This window comes from Mustela nivalis (genome assembly GCF_964662115.1).
Source record: "Mustela nivalis genome assembly, chromosome: 17".
In the NCBI taxonomy this organism is placed as follows: Eukaryota; Metazoa; Chordata; class Mammalia; order Carnivora; family Mustelidae; genus Mustela; species Mustela nivalis.
The window spans coordinates 62045296-62065572 of record NC_139036.1 but is presented as its reverse complement, the minus strand read 5'-3'; the positions used below and the strand labels follow the sequence as shown (position 1 = coordinate 62065572).

Below are 20277 nucleotides of genomic sequence, written 5' to 3'. Positions count from 1 at the left end.
CAGTCAGCCGCTGGCAGGGGGCCGCAACTCGGGGCTGTGCCGGGCGGCCCCTGCACACCCACCCACGGGGACAGCTCCCAGCCCACCACACGTGGTGAGGACAGGGAACACTCCCTGACACGGCTGCTGGACGCAGACAGCACAGCCCTCCGGACAAGTCTGTTGGGGCCTTAAAAATGCCGCCCCCCCGGGATTAACCCAACAAAAGCGGAAACACAAGTCCGCACCAAGACTTGGCCACCAACGTTCACAGCACCCATATCCCGGGTCGCCAGAAGCTAGATAACCCAACCCCCCGGACCTGGTGGGCAGATGAACGCGCCAAGCATGGCGACACAGAGGCAACACCGCGGAGCGCACCACACACAGGCAAACCCTGCAACCTCACGCTACGTGCGAGCGGCCCGACCTCAAGGACGTCCCAGTGCGACTCCAGCTGCACGAGACCCACAAGAGGCAGCACCACAGACAAAATGCTCAGATGGGGCCGCAGGGCTGGGGACACCACGGGGGCGGGAGGAAAGCGTCAGGGTGACACAAGCTGCTTGGCGGGGCGCTGCAGCCACACAGGCATCTGCCACGACCGGCGCCCATCAGACCACACACATCCACGTCTACCACAGGACACGGAAACCACAACAGAGCTTAAAAATACCAACGGGGCTAGTTCAACCTTCACATCTTCTGAGTGTGAAGCCCCTTCAGATAAAGTAGCACAGGCCAGGTAAATTTACCCGTGGGGTGACGGGACAGGAGCCCTAACAGGCCAGCCCCACCTTCACTGACAGAGAACTTTCCTTCATGACACAAAACACAAGAACGTGGGGTTTGTGAAGCTTACCTATATAACTGACGATCGTAGAGCTAAAACGAAAAGTAAGAGTTATTTAAGTTCACTGATTTTTTTTTTTTTAAATGAGACAGTAGGTATAGACAGTCACTAAACGAGGGTGAGGGTGAGGAGGACACAGCAGGACCAAGTGCTTCTCAGGCTGGGTTCCTCAGAGAGCTGACGGCGGGGCCCACTCCACTCCCGGCAAGCTCCTTGTGACGGCTTCCCAGTGTCCCCACTTGGAAGGGGAAACCAAGGCACAGAGAGGGGAGCCAGGAGCGAACTGTATCCTGATTCCAGGATCCCCAGACAGCCTCTGGGGCAGCCGGGACCACCAGCATCCGTCTCCCCAAGATGGGATGGAGCCTGATCCACACCTTCGTGTCCCCCAAAAACTCAAGGGGACAGGCTCAGCTGCCTCCTGCCCTCCACAGAGGACCCCCAGCCCGGGAGACGCCCCACCCGGCGGCCGCACCCTCACACTCCACCCTCGGGAGCCCTACCGCGTGGGTTTGCCAAAATCATGAAGTCAGTAGCACACGCAGAATGACAATCTAGTATCAAAATGTGCATTATACGCACAGAGACAAATCTTCAAGAACACAGAACTCTATTTGGAACAACAGACATTCAGCCCATCTAAGTCGTCTTGAGTGACTCTGAGGGCACCTGGTAACATCGGGCCTGTAGTTCACACTTCACCTCTTCTGAATCGCAGAGCTTTGGAAAAATCTCAAAAACCCACACGAATGGACCCACGTCCCCCCGCAACCCTGAGATGTGCCAGCACAGATGCTGGGCGCACGTCCAGACTGCAGTCCCACTGTGGAGGCACAAGTGGGAGTTAAAGCCATCACACTATTCTACAGGCCACCTCCACGATAACTGGCCATGCCCATGACAGAGGCGTGGGACATGCCGGAGTCGCTGGGCTCCGAGGGGACCAGTGTGGCCAGGCAGCTCAGAAAGATGAGCACGAGGGAGGGGCGGCCTTGTCAGCTGCACTGCCCCGAGCAGCGCCGGCTCCAGAAGGCCCCCCGATCCCAGAAGAGCTGCCAGTGAGGCCAAAGAAGAAGCCTGCTTCTGAGCAACGGACCCCAGGACTGCTCTGAGTGGGACCTGTCCCCGTCACTCCCTGGGGCTCCCATCAGGGCTACAGAGGGGAGAGGGCTTGTAAGGGCAGGGGACAGTCCCAGGCACCAGGGGACCTGCAGAAAGGGGCACTCCAGCAGGCTGCGCACAAACCTGCTGGTGAATCTGCTTCAGGCCCTGCACGGCAGCTGCATCCAGGTAGCTTGCGACGGGCCTGCAGGGGTTCAAACACAACAGCTGAGACCCTGAGGACAACAAGCACCAGAGGAGCCTCGGGCTCCCAAAGGTCTTCATTGGCTCCCCCGAACACCTACAGAGCGTAACCCCCTAGAGCAGCGTCTCCTCAGAGAGGCCGGTGTATGGGCCTTCCCGTAAAGCCATGACCCATGCAGCAATGATGGACACAGCCCTGGGATGGGGACAAAAGGAGACCCTGCTGTAGAGCCGAGACCCGCAGGGCCACACAGCAGCCCACATGACTGTCCGATGCTGAGCTGAGGCCCTCGTGACCAGAAAAAAGCTCACACAGCGGCCTCACTGCCACCCTGGAAGGCACAGGTGGCCCTCAGCTTGCGTCCAGGAACCTGGATCTCAGGAGGCCTCCCATCCTTCCCTGTGGAAGGGGATTCTCTGTGCCTAGACGGTTGGCACAAACCAGGTGGCTTATGCTGAAACTGCTTCCTTCTGGGAGTCTGGGGTGTGGGTCCACACCAGACAGAGGCCGCCCACATCCCAGTCCCCGGAAAAAGCCCCGGAGCTGGTGTCTCTGACCTGCCCTTGTGGCAGCTTCCCCAGGCTGTGATGCCCTGGTGTGTTTTTTTGCCACTGCACTGGGCAGGGCTCTGCCTCTCGCCTGGGCTCCGCCTGACCACAGAGAGCACTGCCATCCACACCAAGTCCTTGGCCTGGCCCACAGGTGCCATTTCATCCCCATGTGGATGTGCCTAGGCTGTGGGGCACAAAGGGGTGAACCCGACCAAAGCTCCGGGGCTTGTCGCCAGCACCCTGCCTCACTTGGCCCCCAGGGAATCATCCAGAGTGATGTGATGGGACTAAAACACAGCACTCCTCAAACTATAATCCAGAGCACAGGTGGGGGACACATGGTGTTGTTGTGAGCTCTTGCTTTTGTGATAAAGCTGGCTCGAGAGAGAAGTAGAAACCCAGATGGTAGCCCTACAAACTTACAAAACACAGCATGTCTGGGGCCACTCCAATGGCCCAACAGCACGTGCTCCCCCATTGTTTGTTAGAACTCTGCCAGCCAGGGGTGCCTGGGTGGCTCAGTCAGTAAAGCCGCTGCCTTCAGCTCAGGTCATGATCTCAGGGTCCTGGGATCGAGCCCCACATCGGGCTCTCTGCTCGGCAGGGAGCCTGCTTCCTCTCTCTCTCTGCCTGCCTCTCTGCCTACTTGTGATCTCTGTCTGTCCAATAAATAAATAAAATCTTCTAAAAAAGAAAGAAAGAACTCCACCAGCCAGAAAAGTTCTCAGTGGAAATGTTACTACTTCTATGTTCTGGTATTCTAAATTATGTAAAGTCCTAATGAGCAAAGAATACCGATTATACGGCCCACTCACTACCCTCTCTGAAAACGTATCTTGCTTTTATGACCTAACTCGATACCCAGAAAGACAAGGAGATGTAAGGAAATAGTGACTTGACACATAAGGCCATCAGTGGCCTCCACTGGAGAGGTGGCAGTCCCTCAGTGGGCACGGCTCATGGGAGGAGAGAGACACTAAAAGCTCCATCAGCTAAAACATGGGAATCTGATGACCCGGCAGTACGGTCACAGGTAAACAGACATGAAGGTGGATGGGGTTCCCAGCTCACGACCACGGTGGTTCCATGGGACCGCGGCGTTTCTCTTACCTGCCCTCTTGAACCGCGAGTCGGTACAGGCCACGGGCAACCTCTGCGCAGGCCAGCACGGCTCCATGCCGCGTGTGCAAGTCCAGACTCTGCGTCATGGACAGCAGGCGTGGAAGCACTGCAAAGGACAAGGGCCAGACTACACGTCAACAGGTGCATAGAGGGTCCGTGTCAGACTCACAGACTCAGGATCCGGAGGGGAGACACACCCAGGGAAAGTGACCTCTGCAAGGGCCACGCGCGCAACAGCCAGGACTGAACCCGAGTCAACACGCCAAACCCTCCCTGGCACCCAGAGAAGAGGGCAGAATGGGCCAGGGGAGGGGGCACCAGGGGGAGCTTCCCAATTCCCAGGTCCCCAAGACACAGGGCAGCGACAGAGTGGAGAGAGAGAACTAGTCTCTGCTGTAGCTAAATGGCCAGCAGCTGCTCTGCCTTGGGTACCGAGCAGGACGGAGGCAGAACAGCAGGCCCCTACGGCAGTGCGGCATGTGCAGCCTGGGAGCCTGATGCCCCTCCCCGCTGCCCCCACCCACAAAACCCTTACGGGCTGGTAGGGTACCCACAAGAAGCCACGTCCACACTACCTGTGCCCCACCGACCTGGAAGACCGTGTCCCTCTGAGCCTCCACCTCCACAAACACCCAGAGGCACTGCTGCGGGGGCTGCAGAAGCAGCCAGCGTCCAAGCCAGCGGCACTCAAACACGGCAGCCGGCCATGGCCAGTGCTCAAGAACTGGGGCCGCCCCTCGCCCTGTTAACGCTCTCCAACCGGGAAGAAAGGACGAGCGCCCCTTCATTCAGGCCATGAAGATGACCCACCACAGTTAAGTGAGAGAACCCTGCCACCCCATTTCAGGATCAGACCATGAAGCTGACGGCCTTTAGAAAATAATGGCCCAGATGTGTGAGGGGCACCCAGAAGTGAAATCAGTAACCCCTAATGAACACAGCGTGACCACCAGTGACCCTAGTAACAGTGAGAATAAGCATGATTTAAAGCAATCTGAACACGGTTTCCTACGTTGAAATGAGATGCTTATTTATTCTGGATTGTGGGCTCTTTCCTTAATGATAACAGGTGTGATCACTCTGGACCTGGCGGATCTCCTTTCCTGCAGAGCCGGCAAACAGCCCGGCGGGCCAGTCCCACAGCTGGGGCTGCCAGGAAGCAGCTCCCTGTCCAGTGTATACACTAGAATCACTTCACCACCACCATCAACAAAAGCTGCTTCTGAAATGCACGAGACGCGTAGCAGAAGCCATCAGCTCCCAGGGCCCACAGGCCGCCACACTCATGAGATCTGGTTCTGTTCTGTCCCCGACCAAGCACAGACCAGTCCTTCATTCAAACACTTCTCAGCGAGACAGAAACACGTCACTCTCGCCGTCCGGACCGGACCCCAGCACAGGAGTACGTCCCCACCCCGCCATGCGCACAGCCGGCGCGCCTACCGTGAGTGGCGCTGTACTCAGGAGCTCGCTGCGCCAGGTTGTGCAGAGCCTTCGCAGACAGCTCTCTGATGACGCTGGGGGGAGAGACGGAGACGATGGTCAGTTCCTGCTGTAAGGGCCTGCTTCGCCAGAGCGAGCCATTCTGCTGTTTATGCAGCAAACTTGGATGGACCCTGCCCCCGCCGAGGAACTTCTGTAGAGACAAGTCTGGGAAACCAGTAAAATATGACTGACCAGCCCCTGAAAACAGAGCCCAGATAGCAGGACGTGTCAGGTCAGAGGGAGATGACAGAGCCCAGAATACAAGGCTGAGTCAAGCCAGGTGGAGACATCCCATCAGGAAAGCACCTCCCTAACCACCCAAGAATGTGGGCCCTGCTTTTTGGGCGCCAATTCTGACCAGAGTGATAGGAGAGTTCAAATAACTACTATAAGGTGAACTATAATTCAATCGGCCACCTGTGTGTGGCCAGGCTCGACCACATGGCCTCTGCTCTATGGTCTGTAAGGCTGGGAGGGGTTGCCTCTTCGCAAGAGCCCTGGCCGGTCAGTTTGATTCTCGATGCTTGGTGCGAAATAAAGCTTTGCTCGACCTTCGCGTTGTATCAGTCTCGCTCCTTTGACCATGAACCCAACACTTCGCTCTGATGACTCGCGCTTTATCGCACCCGTGAAGAGAGCACAGACAGAACACAGGAGTGTCAACCACCCACTAGCTCAAAACCACCAACAAAAACAAACACCGATGAATGAACAAATAAGCTCTGTGATCGTAACAAACAAGGAGAAGCAAACTCACCAAACGGAGGGCCTGAGCCTGGCCTGCACGGCGCGCTGCCGCCGTCTCCGGGCTCTCCAACCTCCCACACCCCAAGGGTCCAGGATACAGGAGTACTGGGCACAGCCACAGGAAACCTACACTGGGAGGACCAGGAGCGCTGCACAGGAGCCTTGTCGCGTGGCTCAAGCTAACAGACGGGAGGCACACATCACTTCCAACCAAAACACAGCAGACGTGCTCAGCCCATCCAACGACAGAAAAAGCCCCCAGGGCTGGTGAGTGGGACCTCGAGGGCCTCCTGAGCCCACTGGGGCCAGATGGCCTCTGACCAAACCCTGACCCATGCTACCCGCCGGGCTCTAGACGCCAGGGGGACACGGAGGAGGAAAGCAGTCATCTCTGGAACGACAAGGCTTTGGGTGACAACAGGACAACACGGAAACAGGACAAAACACTGAGATGGAAACAAACATGCAAAAGAGGACTTTCGTGTTTTGAAGATTTTTTTTCTTTAAACAACTTTTTTTAAAGATTTTATTTATTTATTTGACAGAGATCACAAGCGGGCAGAGAGGCAGGCAGAGAGAGAGGAGGAAGCAGGCTCCCCGCTGAGCAGAGAGCCCGATGCGGGGCTCGATCCCAGGACCCTGAGATCATGACCCGAGCCGAAGGCAGAGGCTTTAACCACTGAGCCACCCAGGTGCCCCCGTGTTTTGAAGATTAAACATCTGATATCCATCAGCACGGAGTGAACACAGAAACATGAAAACAGGAAGCCCCCCGGACCCAGGCAGGACCACGTCCCACCTCTCCTGGGCCCCCAGGTCCAGCTTAGGGTGTCCACTTCTGACAGCGAACCGTGAGTTCTTGGAGGCAAGGATGTCCTGGGCACCAAGAGACCACGACCACCAGGCCCAACACCAACCACTCGGTAACGAACACCAGCCCCGCAGCCCCCAGAAATATTTGGTCAACATTCAGGAAGCTGTTTCTGAAGAATGAGTGACTAACGGGTCTCAGAGCAGAGAACCAACTGTTTCAGCAAGGGAAAGCCCCAGGGCGGCCACTCCAACGGGTACAGTTACATGTGTCCTGCCCAGTTAGTGCCACGTCAAGCACAACCACCTTTCCCTACTTAAAACCACCGTATTTACAGCCTAAACAGAAGGAAGACCTAAAACTACAAAACTCCAAAGAAAAGAGTAGAAGAGCTTCTGACTTTAGATCTAATGATGGCTTCTGGGATTTGACATTAAAAGCACAAGCAACAAAATAAAAATGGGGGGGGGGCGCCTAGGTGGCTCAGTGGGTCAAGCCTCTGCCTTCGGCTCAGGTCATGGACTCAGGGTCCTGGGATGGAGCCCTGCATCGGGCTCTCTGCTCAGTGGGGAGCCTGCTTTCCCCTCCCCCACTGCCTGGTTCTCTGCCTGCTTGTGATCTTTCTCTCTGTCAAATAAATAAATAAAATCTCTTTAAAAAAAAAAAAACACTTCTTCAAAAGTAAAAATGGGCAAACATAATAGATCAATTTGTAACTTCAGTTTATCAAAGGACATCATCAGGAGCGTACGGCAGCCTGCAGCGTGGGAGAAAACGCCTGCAAACCACGTATCTGGAAACTGAGCAGTGCTGGACACGTGACCCCCACGACTCAGCAACGAAAACAAGCACTGCATTAAAAAACAGGCAAAGGACTTGAAACGTTTCTCCCAAGACGATACACAAATAGCCAACTGACCCCCGAGAAGGTGCTCGCTGCCAACAGTCCCCAGGGAAATGCACATCAGAGCCACGAGCCGCCGCCTCATGTCCGCTGAGATCCCCACGTCGGGGACACTGAAACCGTGAGCGGGGCGGGTAGGGGGTGCGAATATAAGACGGCAGAGCCATCGGGAAAACCAGGATGGTTCTCGGGGCTCCTCGGACGCTAACAATAGGGTTACCGCATGACCCAGTAATTCCACTCCTGGGCATTTACCCGCAGGAGCTGGAAGTGGAGTCTTGAGGCGAGATCTGCACACCTACACCCACAGCAGCCGTCTGCGCAACAGCCAAGAGGTGGAAGCGGCCCCGGGTCTGCCAACAGATGACGGGCAAAGAAAGGGCAGTCGGTGCACACCGCGGAGTGTCACTCGACCCTCACACGGAAGGGAATCCCGTCAGGGCTACACCACGGACGCGCGGTAAGGAGGTGATGCTCGGTGCGGTCAGCCGCTCACAGAAGGACAAACGCTGTACAGTCCACTCACATTGGGACCCTGGAGGAATCGCATTCTTGGGGATGGAAGGTAGGACGATGGGGGTGGGGAGGACGAGTCCCTGCTCAACGGGGACAGACTTTCAGTTTTCCAACATGAGGAAGTTCTGGGGATGAATGGCCATAACGTGTGCAAAACAAGGGATGTGTGTAACACTCCGAACCGCACACAGAAAGTGCTTCAGATGGCACATATTACATCTTTCTCCCATAATCAAAAAACTTTTTAAGTTATGTTTATCTTCATCTATAAATTATTTTGGGTGTCAGAAAACTTTCAAAAAGAAACCCAAGAGAACAGACCAATAGCTCTTAAAAGTGATACTATTTAAGGTAAAACAGAATCCCTATACGAGTCGAGGGACACGACACAACAGGGTCCTGAAGAATTCTGCACAGGGCTCCCCCATTCTCCGCAAGCCAGCCATGTGCTAACCAGAGAACAGGGAAGTCCCTACGTGTGCACGTCTGGCTGCCATCTCCTCACTGACAGAACCCAGACCAAAGACAGACGCAAAAACATCGCCACCTCTGAAGAACCCTAGAGCGACAGAGCCACACCATGCTTTATGAAACCCAGTGTGCGGGAGAGCGTTAGCTGACGTCACCCTGAGGGTCTCCAAACCTGACAGAAAGGGGGACCAGACAACATTCCCCTCCACGCTGCGGCTCACACACCCTGAAAACTTCCTGGTTTTCAAACCTTATTCTAAAAACAAAATGTCGGGGCGCCTGGGTGGCTCAGTGGGTTAAGCCGCTGCCTTCGGCTCAGGTCATGATCTCAGGGTCCTGGGATCAAGCCCTGCGTCGGGCTCTCTGCTCCGCAGGGAGCCTGCTTCCCCCCCCCCTCTCTCTGCCTGCTTGTGATCTCTGTCTGTCAAATAAATAAATAAAATCTTTAAAAAAAAATAAAAATAAAAACAAAATGTCCACAATGAATCTTTTTTTTTAATAAAATTAACAAAACAAAAGCCATGAGAAAAAAATAAAAAACAAAGAACAAGATGACAGGCCGGAAGTGAACCGTGCTGACGATCACATGAAACGCGCAGGGACTAAGGCCTCACCCAAAAGGCAGACTTCGTCCGAACGGGTACCAACGCAGGACCCAGGCACTTGCACAGGCTGAGAGCAAAGGGCAGCCGGTGGGCAGCTCTACGAGGGCTCCCCCTGCCCTTCTTCCGGTAAGGCCCCAAGCTAAGAATGGTCTTTACATTTTAAAAGGTCATAAGAAGAAGAAAGGAGAAAATATATGCAACAGTGACCTAAAATGTTTACTGTCTGGCCCTTTAAAGAAAGTATGCTGACCCTTAGGCCACAACTGTATCAAATCACACGTTCAGACAAGAAATCTAACAGGAACAGAGAAGAACGTGTCATAATGATAAAGCGCCAATCCGGGGCAGGACAACCGTTATAAATGTAAATGCAGCTACCAGAGAGGCCCACCCAAAACACGTGAAAGGGACGTGTCCGGACTGCCGGCCGAGACCTTTCGGACCTCAGCTGGAGATTTCAACAGCTCGAGAGTCTAGTCCGACACCATGGGAAGTAATACATGTGCCATTCTGGTCTTCAATACCCTACTGACTGGTGGACAAATTAATTTCTCACAGGTTCGGTGCATGGGATCTTCGTCCTAATTACGAGAATTTCTGCAGTTAGGCCTCAAGTGTCAGAAACCGGCCCAACTCTTAGCGAGATGGCGGCAAGGAAACCAAGAGAAGGGCCTCCTGGTGGGCAGGCCATGCCCACGCAAGCGCCCCACGGAGGTGGTCCTGCTCCCGGAGGCGCCCGGAGCCCAAGGAGAGCCTCGTCACACACGGCGCTGGCCCTAAGCACACTCCCCAGCAGGTCAGAAAGAACTTTCTCCAAGTGACACGCAGCCTGAAGCTGGGGTTCTAGGCGTACAGCCCGCCGAGCTGCTCCCATCTGCAGGCACCTGCTGCCGTGAGAGGTCCTGTCCGCACCGGCAGCCCCACCCAGCCCTCCTACCACAAGCAATCTCGTCCTCCCAGGGGCGGAACCGCAGCTGGCGGCACGGACACTCTGTGTTCTGGATCGCCCAGGGAGCCCTTCCTCCGAAGGGACGGTGAGCTAGCGAACGCTCGAGGCCCTAAGAGTGCTACGTGATCAGGAAAAGCCGCCACAGCCTGCTAGCTTCGGGGAGACAACGGAGAACACTGTCGGCCGAGCAGCCGCGCAGGGCGTGGCCGGAGGAAGGGACCGCCGTGGAGTGCCTGCTGCTGCTCTCCATCACACACCACACATGACAGCGTCCACGTGGGAACACGTGACACCCGGCACACCTACGAGCCCCAGAAGTAAAACTGGACAGACCACTAACCAGCACATCAGGCATGAAGGCTGGAATGCCTATCACTTCTCAAAAATCCTCTTAAAATCAGACACCTACAATGAGGAGACCAACTCAAGGCTTAGCTCAAGTTAATCTCTCGTCTGGGGAGAAAAAAGGAACTCTTATCTGGCAGATAATCTAATAAAATACATCACCAATGAGATGAGGGCAAAAACAGGAAACTTACCCGTCCCAGTGGCTGATCTTCCTGGTCACCAGGTGGTCTATCATGGGCTGCGTGTACTCCGGAAAGCCGGCCACAAACATGCTGGAAGAGACCGTGTGCAGAGGCGGTGAGCATGGGAAGGAGCACGCGCTCCCCACACACCTGCTCTGAGGGGTGGGATCGCACAGGCGCACGCAGAGACGCATGAGTGGTTCCTCATAACGGTGAATGTGCGGAAATCCGCTTGTAGGTATTTACCCAGGAGAAATAAAGCCGAAGGTCCACATGAAGACTTACAAATAAAAGCCCGCGGCAGCTTCATTCATCAGAGCCACCACATCAAAAGCGCCCAAACACCTAGAACAGATGAGCTAAGAGCTACACCGCAGCGGCCCAGGGATGGAGACTGCTCGCACCACACAGCACACTCGGCGCTCAGACCAGCCTGCCGAGCAAAGCAGCCCGACGTGAGAGCAAATCCTGATTCCACGTAGGAGCTGTTCCACAGACAGCACCAGTGACCACAGCAGTGGGCTGAGGCCGCACGCCTGCGGGGTCAGTGGAGGAGTGGGTCCCCCGCCGTGCGCACCACCGTCCGCTCTCGCTGCGCTGTGCCTCTCACTCAGGAGAGCTGGCGGGCTGTACATCATGCCTCAAAAGTAAAAGTTATGTCCAGTGAAAATACTGTAGGATGATTAAGAAAAAAGTCTTGTAGGACAGGCCTCTCTACTTACGACTCAAACCCATTAAAGACTGGTACATTCAAGCACATAACCGGACAAGGAAAACGTACCATAAACAAAAAACGTACCATAAACAAAGCCGAAAGATAAAAAACTCAAAAAAAAAAAAAAAATCAGCTACCGTTATCACAAGAGATAAGAGACTTCTTTAAGATAAAGCTTCCAAATCCACAAGAAAATAGCACCACCTCATAGGAAAATCCTCAAAGACAGTTTACAGAAAAGAAAATGGACACAACTTCTGCTCGACCTCCCTCTCATGGGAGACAGGAAGAAAGCCTCCGACCGGCTGTCAGACTGCCGGAATCGGGAAAGAGGGCTGTAGCCACTGTCGGAAGATCTAGAAGCATCTAGAAGCACTGCCAGGAGCACCCTTCCAGCGCGGCCTCCACGGGCAGTGACGGGCATCGACCAGGAAACTGAAAACATGCACACCCAGCATTCCACTCTGGCCAGCTCATCCAGACGCAACCACGCGCGTGAGAAGCACCACGAGCACAGACACTCCCTTCACACTGCACGTAACAGCAAACGGCGAGACAGAGGCCGAGGGCCAGGAGATGCCACTCTCTGTCCACACCAAAGAAACAGGATGCGGAGAGAAGGTTCCACGTGCACGCTGCACGTCAGCACAGGGCACACAGCCCCCACGCCGCCTCCTCATCTCCCACCGCCGGACAACGTGCCCCGCGGTGAGCACCTAAGCCGGGCCAAGCCAGTGCACCGGGCACCGCTGCTCGGTGTGCACTAAACAACACGCCCATCCGTGGGACCCAAACCGACAACCCGAGGAGCTGAGGACGGCGAGGACGCCGGGGATAACAGGACACAAGACACCCCTCAAGACCCACGCCCTTGAGCACCTGGGTGGCTCAGTGGGTTAAGCCGCTTCCTTCGACTCAGGTCATGATCTCAGGGTCCTGGGATCGAGCCCCGCATCGGGCTCTCTGCTCGGCGGGGAGCCTGCTTCCCCCCCTCTCTCTCCGCCTGCCTCTCTGCCTGCTTGTGATCTCTGTCTGTCAAATAAATAAATAAATAAATAAAATCTTTAAAAAAAAAACCAAGACCCACGCCCTGGCATTTCCCACTCCAAAACACACCTGTACGTGCCGAGCTGCTTCCACACGTTGTCGGACACAGCCCGCCAGGGACGGAGCCGGGGGTGCACGCGGTACACGGCCGCCGAGAGACGAGGCGGACGGCACAGTGGGCCGAGAAGGGGCGACACGCAGATGCTCCTGGGTCCCGGGCGGGCAGACGTGTGCACACGCGCAGGGTGGACACGGGTGCTGTGGGGACATGCGTGTGCTACAAGGTGGCACTGAAGAGGGTATTTGCTCTGGATGGGAGAAAGAAGAGCACAGGGTTCTCCAGAGGGAAGTGAGACTGAGACCCTCAAACGGTGATGAAACAGAGAAAGTCAGAAGGAAAAACAGAAACACTAGGGCGGTGGAGAGTCAGGAAAGGAGGCAAGATGTGACCCGAGGACTCCCATCACCGAAGGGCCCTGGGAACTGCCAGAAAGGACTGCCCCAGGCCGGCACCCATGACCAGCGGCCTCAGGGAAGAAACGGACAGAGGCCAGCCACCCCGGTTCCAGTCGAGCTCTGGCAGCAACGGAGAGCTGACCGCGGAAGACGCCGCCGCTGGCCAGCAGCACTGCCTGGGCGCTCAGGGTCCGCCCGGAGGCCGAGTGTGGAGTGAAGGAGGGCGCCGGCAGGGGTGGTGGGGCAGGGCCGGGCCGGTGTCAGGACAGTACGAGCTGGGCAACGGGAACAGGGGATCCACAGCATAAGGAGCCTTTGAGGGCTGTTGGGGACAGAGAAGTGACAGAACTAGGTCGCCAAGCGGACGCAGGGAAGGAGACAGTAGGAGAAGCAAAACGGAGATGACTGTGCGGGTGGCAAGCCGTTTGCTGACTAGGAAGCAGAGAAGGAGACAGCTCGCTCGGAGGGCTCCTCAGGTCGAAGAATTCGAACGACAGGAATGTGCAAATTACTGGAACGCAAAATACAACAAGATGTGTTTCAAGAAGCATGCACAGGCCCACAGATGTCAGCAATCTGCTGAGAAACTTCCAGAAGCAAGACACCCACAACAGGAAGTGCCAACCACCACTGGTTGTGTCCTGACAGGAACGCCCTGAGTCCACATGCTGACATCAAAGGGGCCTGAGTGGCCACCAGCCAGTGAATGGGGGACAGGGCAGGGGACAGCAGAACTCAGGAACACAGTGAAGCCAGGACACAAAAGCCAATGCACCACGTGACTCCGTTCACATCAGTTCCAGAGACAGTGGACCCCGGGCCCAGGACATAGGTCAGGGCTGCCAGGGCCCGGGACTCAGGGTCTCTCTGGAGTGAGGGGCACGCCCCACGCTGACCACAGTGGTGGCCGCCCATCGGCCCAAACCCACATTCCCAGTGGGTGAATCTTCCCACACGGAGAATGTAAGGCGTAAAACAGGCGTACAAAAATAAACAGGACTGCTCTAGAGGGTCGGTCTCAGAAACACACAGGGTACTGAAGGGACAAAACACAGACGAAAGAAAACCTTTGCAGACTGTTCATCTGAAGAACGGCTCATACTCGGAATACACTAAGAACTCTCGAGTTCTCAGCAAGAAGAAAACTAACCTGATAAACAGGTAAAAGATGCATCAAAGGAGCCCATGAATGACGCTCAAAGCCATCGGTCGTCAGGAAAATGCAGACTCCAGAACTGCTCCTGCACAGTCACTAGCACGGCTACAACTAGGAAGATGGGCCCCGGCGAGGGGTGGCTGCCGGACGCACGTGACACTGGGCCACCATCCTGGAAACCTGCTTGGCAGCATCTTAAGAAGCTAGGGTCCCAGCTGCCCCACCCCTAGGCACTCCAGGAGCAAAAGCACCGTTCCCTCTCACCACCCCCATGCCCGCTCCACGGTCCAGGCTGACGGCAGGACCCTGAGTGTCTGCCCTGTCTTGGCTGGCGTGGAGAGCCCCCCAGGGGCGCATAGATCCCACCGCCACAACCGCCGGACTCATGCTCACTGGCCAGCTCCCGCGCGCACTGAGGGCACCACATGCACCATTAAAGACCACGCCCTACACAGGGTTAACCTTCACCCACCATGTCTCTGAAGAGCACATGACTGATCCCATGCAAGTATCAGACCAGCTTAGAAACCTCAGTGACAAGAAAAAACGACCAAAGCAAAAAACTGGTTAATTTACGCAGGAAGCTCAGGGGAAAGTGGAAAATTCTCCACATTAAAATATATGTTCAAATATTAACAAAAAAAAAAAAGCAGGAAAGAACTGATAAGACACAGAAAGCCACTAGATATTGAGAAAAGATAGAAATGATGCTAAAAATAACATGTTTAGTCTAAGACTCTGAGAAAGAGGCCAAATGTTATGTTTTTCTTTAAAAAATCTCTGCCTGCTGGTCATGGAGCAAAGTAACTTGCGCAGGTCAGCACAGGTGCTAGAGGGTCTGTCAGAGGACGGAGAAGGGCTAACGTGCGCTCCCGGCGACACAGCACGGAGATGGCAGGCCTGTCCCGGGCGGGGGCTGCACGTGGAGCTGAGAGCAAGGTGCCCCCGCACACCGGTCACGCAGGTGCAAGTGTGACCCGGGTCCCGCAGCGCTGGTGGCAATGCCACGTATCCGCCCCTTCTTCTCCGATACCTCTGCTGACTCGCACCACACCAACAAGCCGGAGACCCCTTCAACCCGGGAGGCACTGTTCTACTCAAAGGAACAAAGGAAGCAACTGTCCCTTCTTGGCGGGTGGGTGCGGCCGCCCCGCTGCAGGAAGCTGGCGGGCTGGGAGGAGGGGTAACCAGAGACGGCACTCACCTCCCGTCATCGCGCCTGACACTGCCGGCACCCGTCGGGAAGCAGGCAGATCCCGCGCCCTCCCCAGGCCTCCCCAGCCTGCCACGGGCCCTCGGCACTGGTTTGCATCTTCTAGAATTTGATGGAAACAGAATCCTGCACGAGGCACCCAGTCTAACCAGCAGGAAGCACAAATTCCGGTCATGTAACATCTACTCCTAGCAGACTTTCCAGGGGCAAGAAGAAAACGCGATTTTTCTGACCTGCGCGTCCCAGGGACTATCACATTCTGTGACAAATCAACAACTTACCTTATAACCAGGAAACAGTTAGCTCTGTTGCCAACAGCAAAGTAGTCTGCTGCAGTCAAAATGTCGATTCCGTGAGGGAAAGTGCCCTGGTCACAGAATCAAGAGGGAGAAGAGGACAAATGACATGAGTTGAGGGGAGGCATTTCCAGAAGGTCAGCGGCCACGTTCCCCCCACCCCCACCTACGACACAGACACGCTGGGGACCAGCAGCAGACAGCTCACACACTGCCCATCTCGGGCTGGACGCTGAGCAGGGAGGACAAGGGCCACTCAAAATTACTTCACGATTATTTCAAACAACTCTAACATCTTCAATTTTAAAATGCCCGAGACACCTTCCTTACACCCACGTGATAGAAACAAACCGAATCCGGTTTCCACGGCAGGGCGCGCCGGATGCAGCGTGCGTCCCAGACCCCACACGTCCCGCACACGGAAGGTCTGCGTCAACCTTGTGAGCCGTCTGCAGCACCGCCTGCGCACTCCAAGTTGTGGGTCACATTCTGGGTGTTCTCGCAAACCCACAAACATCCCTAATGACCTCACCCCAAGTCAGGGAGCTTAGAGGACTTCCCCTGAGTGTGTCCCTGTCTGCTTTGGCTAGTTCACACCCTTGTTCTCCAACATTCCCACCAAACCGAGGACACTGCATGTGCAGGGCTGGAAGGCTCCCTGGGCCCACACAAAACGCCTCTTCCTCCAAAGTCTGTGTCTCTTTAACAGCAGCATGGCCCCCCGCACACTGTGCTGTGTGTACACTCATTCCGCAGGAAACATCCAGCAGGGGAGGTGGAGGGGACACCCCCCAAAACACCAGCTCCCGGCTGATCCCCTAAACCGAGACCATGGCTAACGGCCTCCCCTCTCCACTAACCCGAGTGTCCCCTCCAAATGGGACATGGTGACGGCCAGGAACCAAGAGCACCCCTGTTCCAGACCATCTTGTGTCTGGAACGTGGGAGATGCTGCGTTCTCCTGGGCTCTGGCTTTGGGACGCCCAGAGTGCCCCTCAGTTCAGCTTCCAGCAGGTTCCTGGATCTCAGCAGCCCACTCACCCACCCTCGATGCTTTCAAGTCCCTTTCCTGTCCAGCCCCTTCCTTCTCCCGAGCAGCACGGACTTCTGGAACCCTCCACACTTGCGGCCCTGACACACTAAGCTTATCCCCTTCAGAGGTCGGCTGTCTCTTCCTAGGGAGCCACTGTCTTCCATGTTCCCAGAGCCTCAGGTAGACGTGGACTAAAGTGACACCCAAGGACACTGGTCTCAGCCACTTTCAAGCCAGGGAAGAAAGGGAGAGACCCTGAGTGGGGGAGGGGTGCTGGAGCAGAATGAACCACAGGCAGCATGGGCCCTGCAGCCAGCGGCGGAAGCAAGACTGCACTGCCTCCCTGGGCTGATTCTGGGATAGCTTCCCACCAGGAACCAAAAGTCGCCTTCCCTGTGGAAGTAGAACTGTCAGCCCTCAACCCGGCCTCTGGCAGCCCAGGAGAAATGCAGATATACATACTCCTCTTCAGCCCAGCGCTCCTCCTGGGGCGCTGCCCAGAGCTCGGCTCAGTGGCCCCTCAGCATAACCTGCCTCTGGTCCATTCTTCGCCAGGCCAGCCACACATCCCAGTGTGGCCACTGGCACACAGCACGTGAATGACTTGGTGATAAGGGCCACACCACCCAGCCCAGGATGACTGGTCATGAGAGGCTGAGGACCAGAGGGCACAACGGTGCGGGTGAACACAGAGAGAGACCACAGGGTCAGTGGCTTCCAGATGCTGGCTCCTACCACACGCGGGTTGGGCAGTGGTCACTGATGTCTCCGCCCCGAGAAGTGGGGCTCCTCCACCCAAATCCCTCCCGCACCCACAGGCAACTGCTAAAATCAGGTGGCAACGCGTCAGGCACTGATCTCTGACGCCTGTGTGTGTGTGCGAAGCTACTTACACACTGGGGTCCATAGGACACAATGCTGTTTAAAACGTGTGTCAGCTCTCCCCTGGACAGCATCCTGAGTCACTGAGTTAAATATTAGCTTATTCTAGGTAAATTCTTTACCCTCATCTAACAATGCAAGGAGATACCAACTTTGTAGCTTTCAGTATTTCTCCTGCTAAAACTTCAGGAAGTTTTAGGAATGAAGACTTCAAGAAGTAGCCATACCTGTCTCCCCACATTCTCCTGGAAAGCAGCCTACGGAGAAGAAGAACAAACAGCAGGTGAGTTAGGTTTGCGCTTTGCTAAACGTCGAGAGAGAAATTCAAAACAAATGCCGTGCAACACAAATGACCCATGGCTTTATTTTTTTTTAAATGAAAGTCCTCATTGTTGGCTGATCAGAGCCTCAAGGGTAGCTGTCATTCTGCCTCTAGGTCCTGGTGCTTTCCTAAGCCACAATTCAGTTTATAGAATCAGACACATCCTAAAAAGTGTCCTTTACATGCAGATGCCGCACTTCTCACCAAAGCCTAATTCGGCCCTAGAGAGAAGCATGAGAACAGAGTCAAATCCATCCGTTAAGTCAATCCAACACGAGGCCCTCCTCCGGGGAACTCTGTGACAGCAGCTCGCAATGGCGAACATAAATGGCCCACCTCCTCCCACTGCCTGCCCAGGAGCCGCCACGGACAAGCCCTGAGCCTCCAACACAGGCCCAGAGCTCAAAACAGTTACTTCAACAGAATGAAGTGTCTTTAGGTGCTTTCCTTAAAGTGCTTGCTCACGTCCCCGGCACTTCCCTCCTGCACCCCGCCTGCTCTGCCAAGATGTGACAGCCGGCCATCTGACGGTGACAACAGTGGGGCCTGTGCACGACCAGCAACGCCCCCTCCCACCTGCCGCTCAACCGCAGCCCCCGGCCCCACCCTCCCCAACGCAGCAGGGCTCAGAGTTCCCTGACAGCGCAGGACATCGAGCACAGCAGCACAGGCCACAACCTCACGGCCACGTGGTCAGCGTGTGACCGGCCCCAAGTTAGGGCAGCCCTGGGAGGGTGTCCTGCCCACAGATGCAGCCCCTCCCCCCAGAGAGGAGCCTCTGGGGACAGTTCACCGTGTACCTACAGGGCGCGGAGAGGGAGCACACGCGGGCGTGCAGAAAGGATGCTGAGAAGCCAAAGCGCAGAGCTCCAAGTCTGCCCCTGGGCACACCGCTGGCGGGGCCACCCAGAAAGTCAGAACCAGGGTGCTCTCCAGGCACAAGCAGATGGGCGTTTCACCCATGGACCCCCCGGGGCTTTCCAACTGGGAAGAGGGAGACTCGATTTTCACTACATACCATTCTGAACCTTTTGCAGTAAATTTAGTAAACAAAATAAGAAACCAACCTAAGAGGCAATGGAAGTATGATAGAATGCCAATTTGTGTAACAAGCAAAATTTAGGAACACATTGGCCATTCTGATGTCATCAAAAAGGTCAAATATAACCCAAGATTGATGTGGAAAACGCAGGCTAACACAGGAAAAGCAAACTTGAGGAAGAGGGGGAGGGACGGCTGTCCCCAGCACGGCGGCTGGCCGCACGGGGACACAGAGAAGGCACAGCAGAAGAGCGGAGAACGCCTCTGGGACCGAGCGCCAGGCCAGGAATTGAGAATGGACACGGAAAACACGACCCACAGAAGAAAACACTTACAGACCGGTCACGTCAACCCTTCACACTCCTGCTCTGTGAAACTCCTGGTGAGGAGGACAGAAGCCACAGCCTGGGAGCAGGGCCCGGGAGCCACACACCAAGGAGGCAGCACCTCGCATCGGGGCAGAACCCACTCCACACTCAGCGGTGCACACAACGGCCAACAAGCAAACGCGCAGGAGGCCCGAAGAGCCGTCTCCCGAAACGGGAGGCCAGGGCATGAGCAGGGAGCGGGCTCGCCGTCGGGGGAAGGCAACTCACAAGCACAGTGAGAGGTCGCACACGCCCGCCGGGACCACGTGAGGAACACGGAACGCGGGCGAGGCTGCGGGCAGATGGGCCCCCAGACAGGCTGCCAGTGGAAGGTGAAACGGCACAGCCCTTCCGAACACAGGCCGAACAGGCAACCGTGACTGACCCCCCACGGCACTAACGCGAACTCAAATGTTCACAGCAGCTTCCCTCTCTAAAACAGTGGAACCAGACACGACCCCGAGCTCCGACAACACGCCGCCAGTTCCAGCGGCCGCGGCTCTGCCAGCCACCAGGGGCGGACCAGCGAGGGGCAGGAGGGAGCGGTCAGCCCGGCCAGAGCCCCCAGGGCCCGGACGGACCAGCGAGGAACACGCCAGTCCTCAGGCTCACACCCCGTATGACCCCATCCAGGCAACATCAGAAAAGTCAGAAGGTGGTAACACGGCAGTTTAGACGCCAAACATCCTTTAGCGGAATGTGCTCTTAAGGAGGCAGTGGAACTGCGGATCAGGCTGGGCTCCCAGGCTCCCTCCCCTCCGCGCCCAGGCCCCCCATGAGGAAGCGTGGGGCCGCCCATCTGCACCACCCCTCCCTTCCTGGCTGGGGACAAGCTGTCTCAAAATGTTGACACACTTGCAGGCCAGGTGGGTACCTTCCGACGCGAGAGCACGGAGCCCCGAACAGCTCCGAGAGTGCT

The 20277-nt window shown here is 56.0% G+C and overlaps 1 protein-coding gene across 2 annotated transcripts in view; it reads right to left on the bottom strand.

Annotated features, from left to right (window-relative positions):
- Positions 1-20277, bottom strand: part of TBCD (tubulin folding cofactor D) — a 154651-nt gene that overhangs the window by 33769 nt on the left and 100605 nt on the right. The window contains exons 16-22 of one of the 2 annotated variants that reach the window (XM_082705650.1): positions 17855-17884; positions 15698-15783; positions 10839-10919; positions 5255-5328; positions 3800-3917; positions 2078-2138; positions 842-864 (exon numbers count right to left, since the gene is read on the bottom strand). In XM_082705650.1, the coding sequence (XP_082561776.1) occupies positions 842-864; positions 2078-2138; positions 3800-3917; positions 5255-5328; positions 10839-10919; positions 15698-15783; positions 17855-17884 (473 nt within the window). The remainder of the gene's footprint in view (positions 1-841; positions 865-2077; positions 2139-3799; positions 3918-5254; positions 5329-10838; positions 10920-15697; positions 15784-17854; positions 17885-20277) is intronic. The other variant, XM_082705651.1, reaches the window with a different exon arrangement.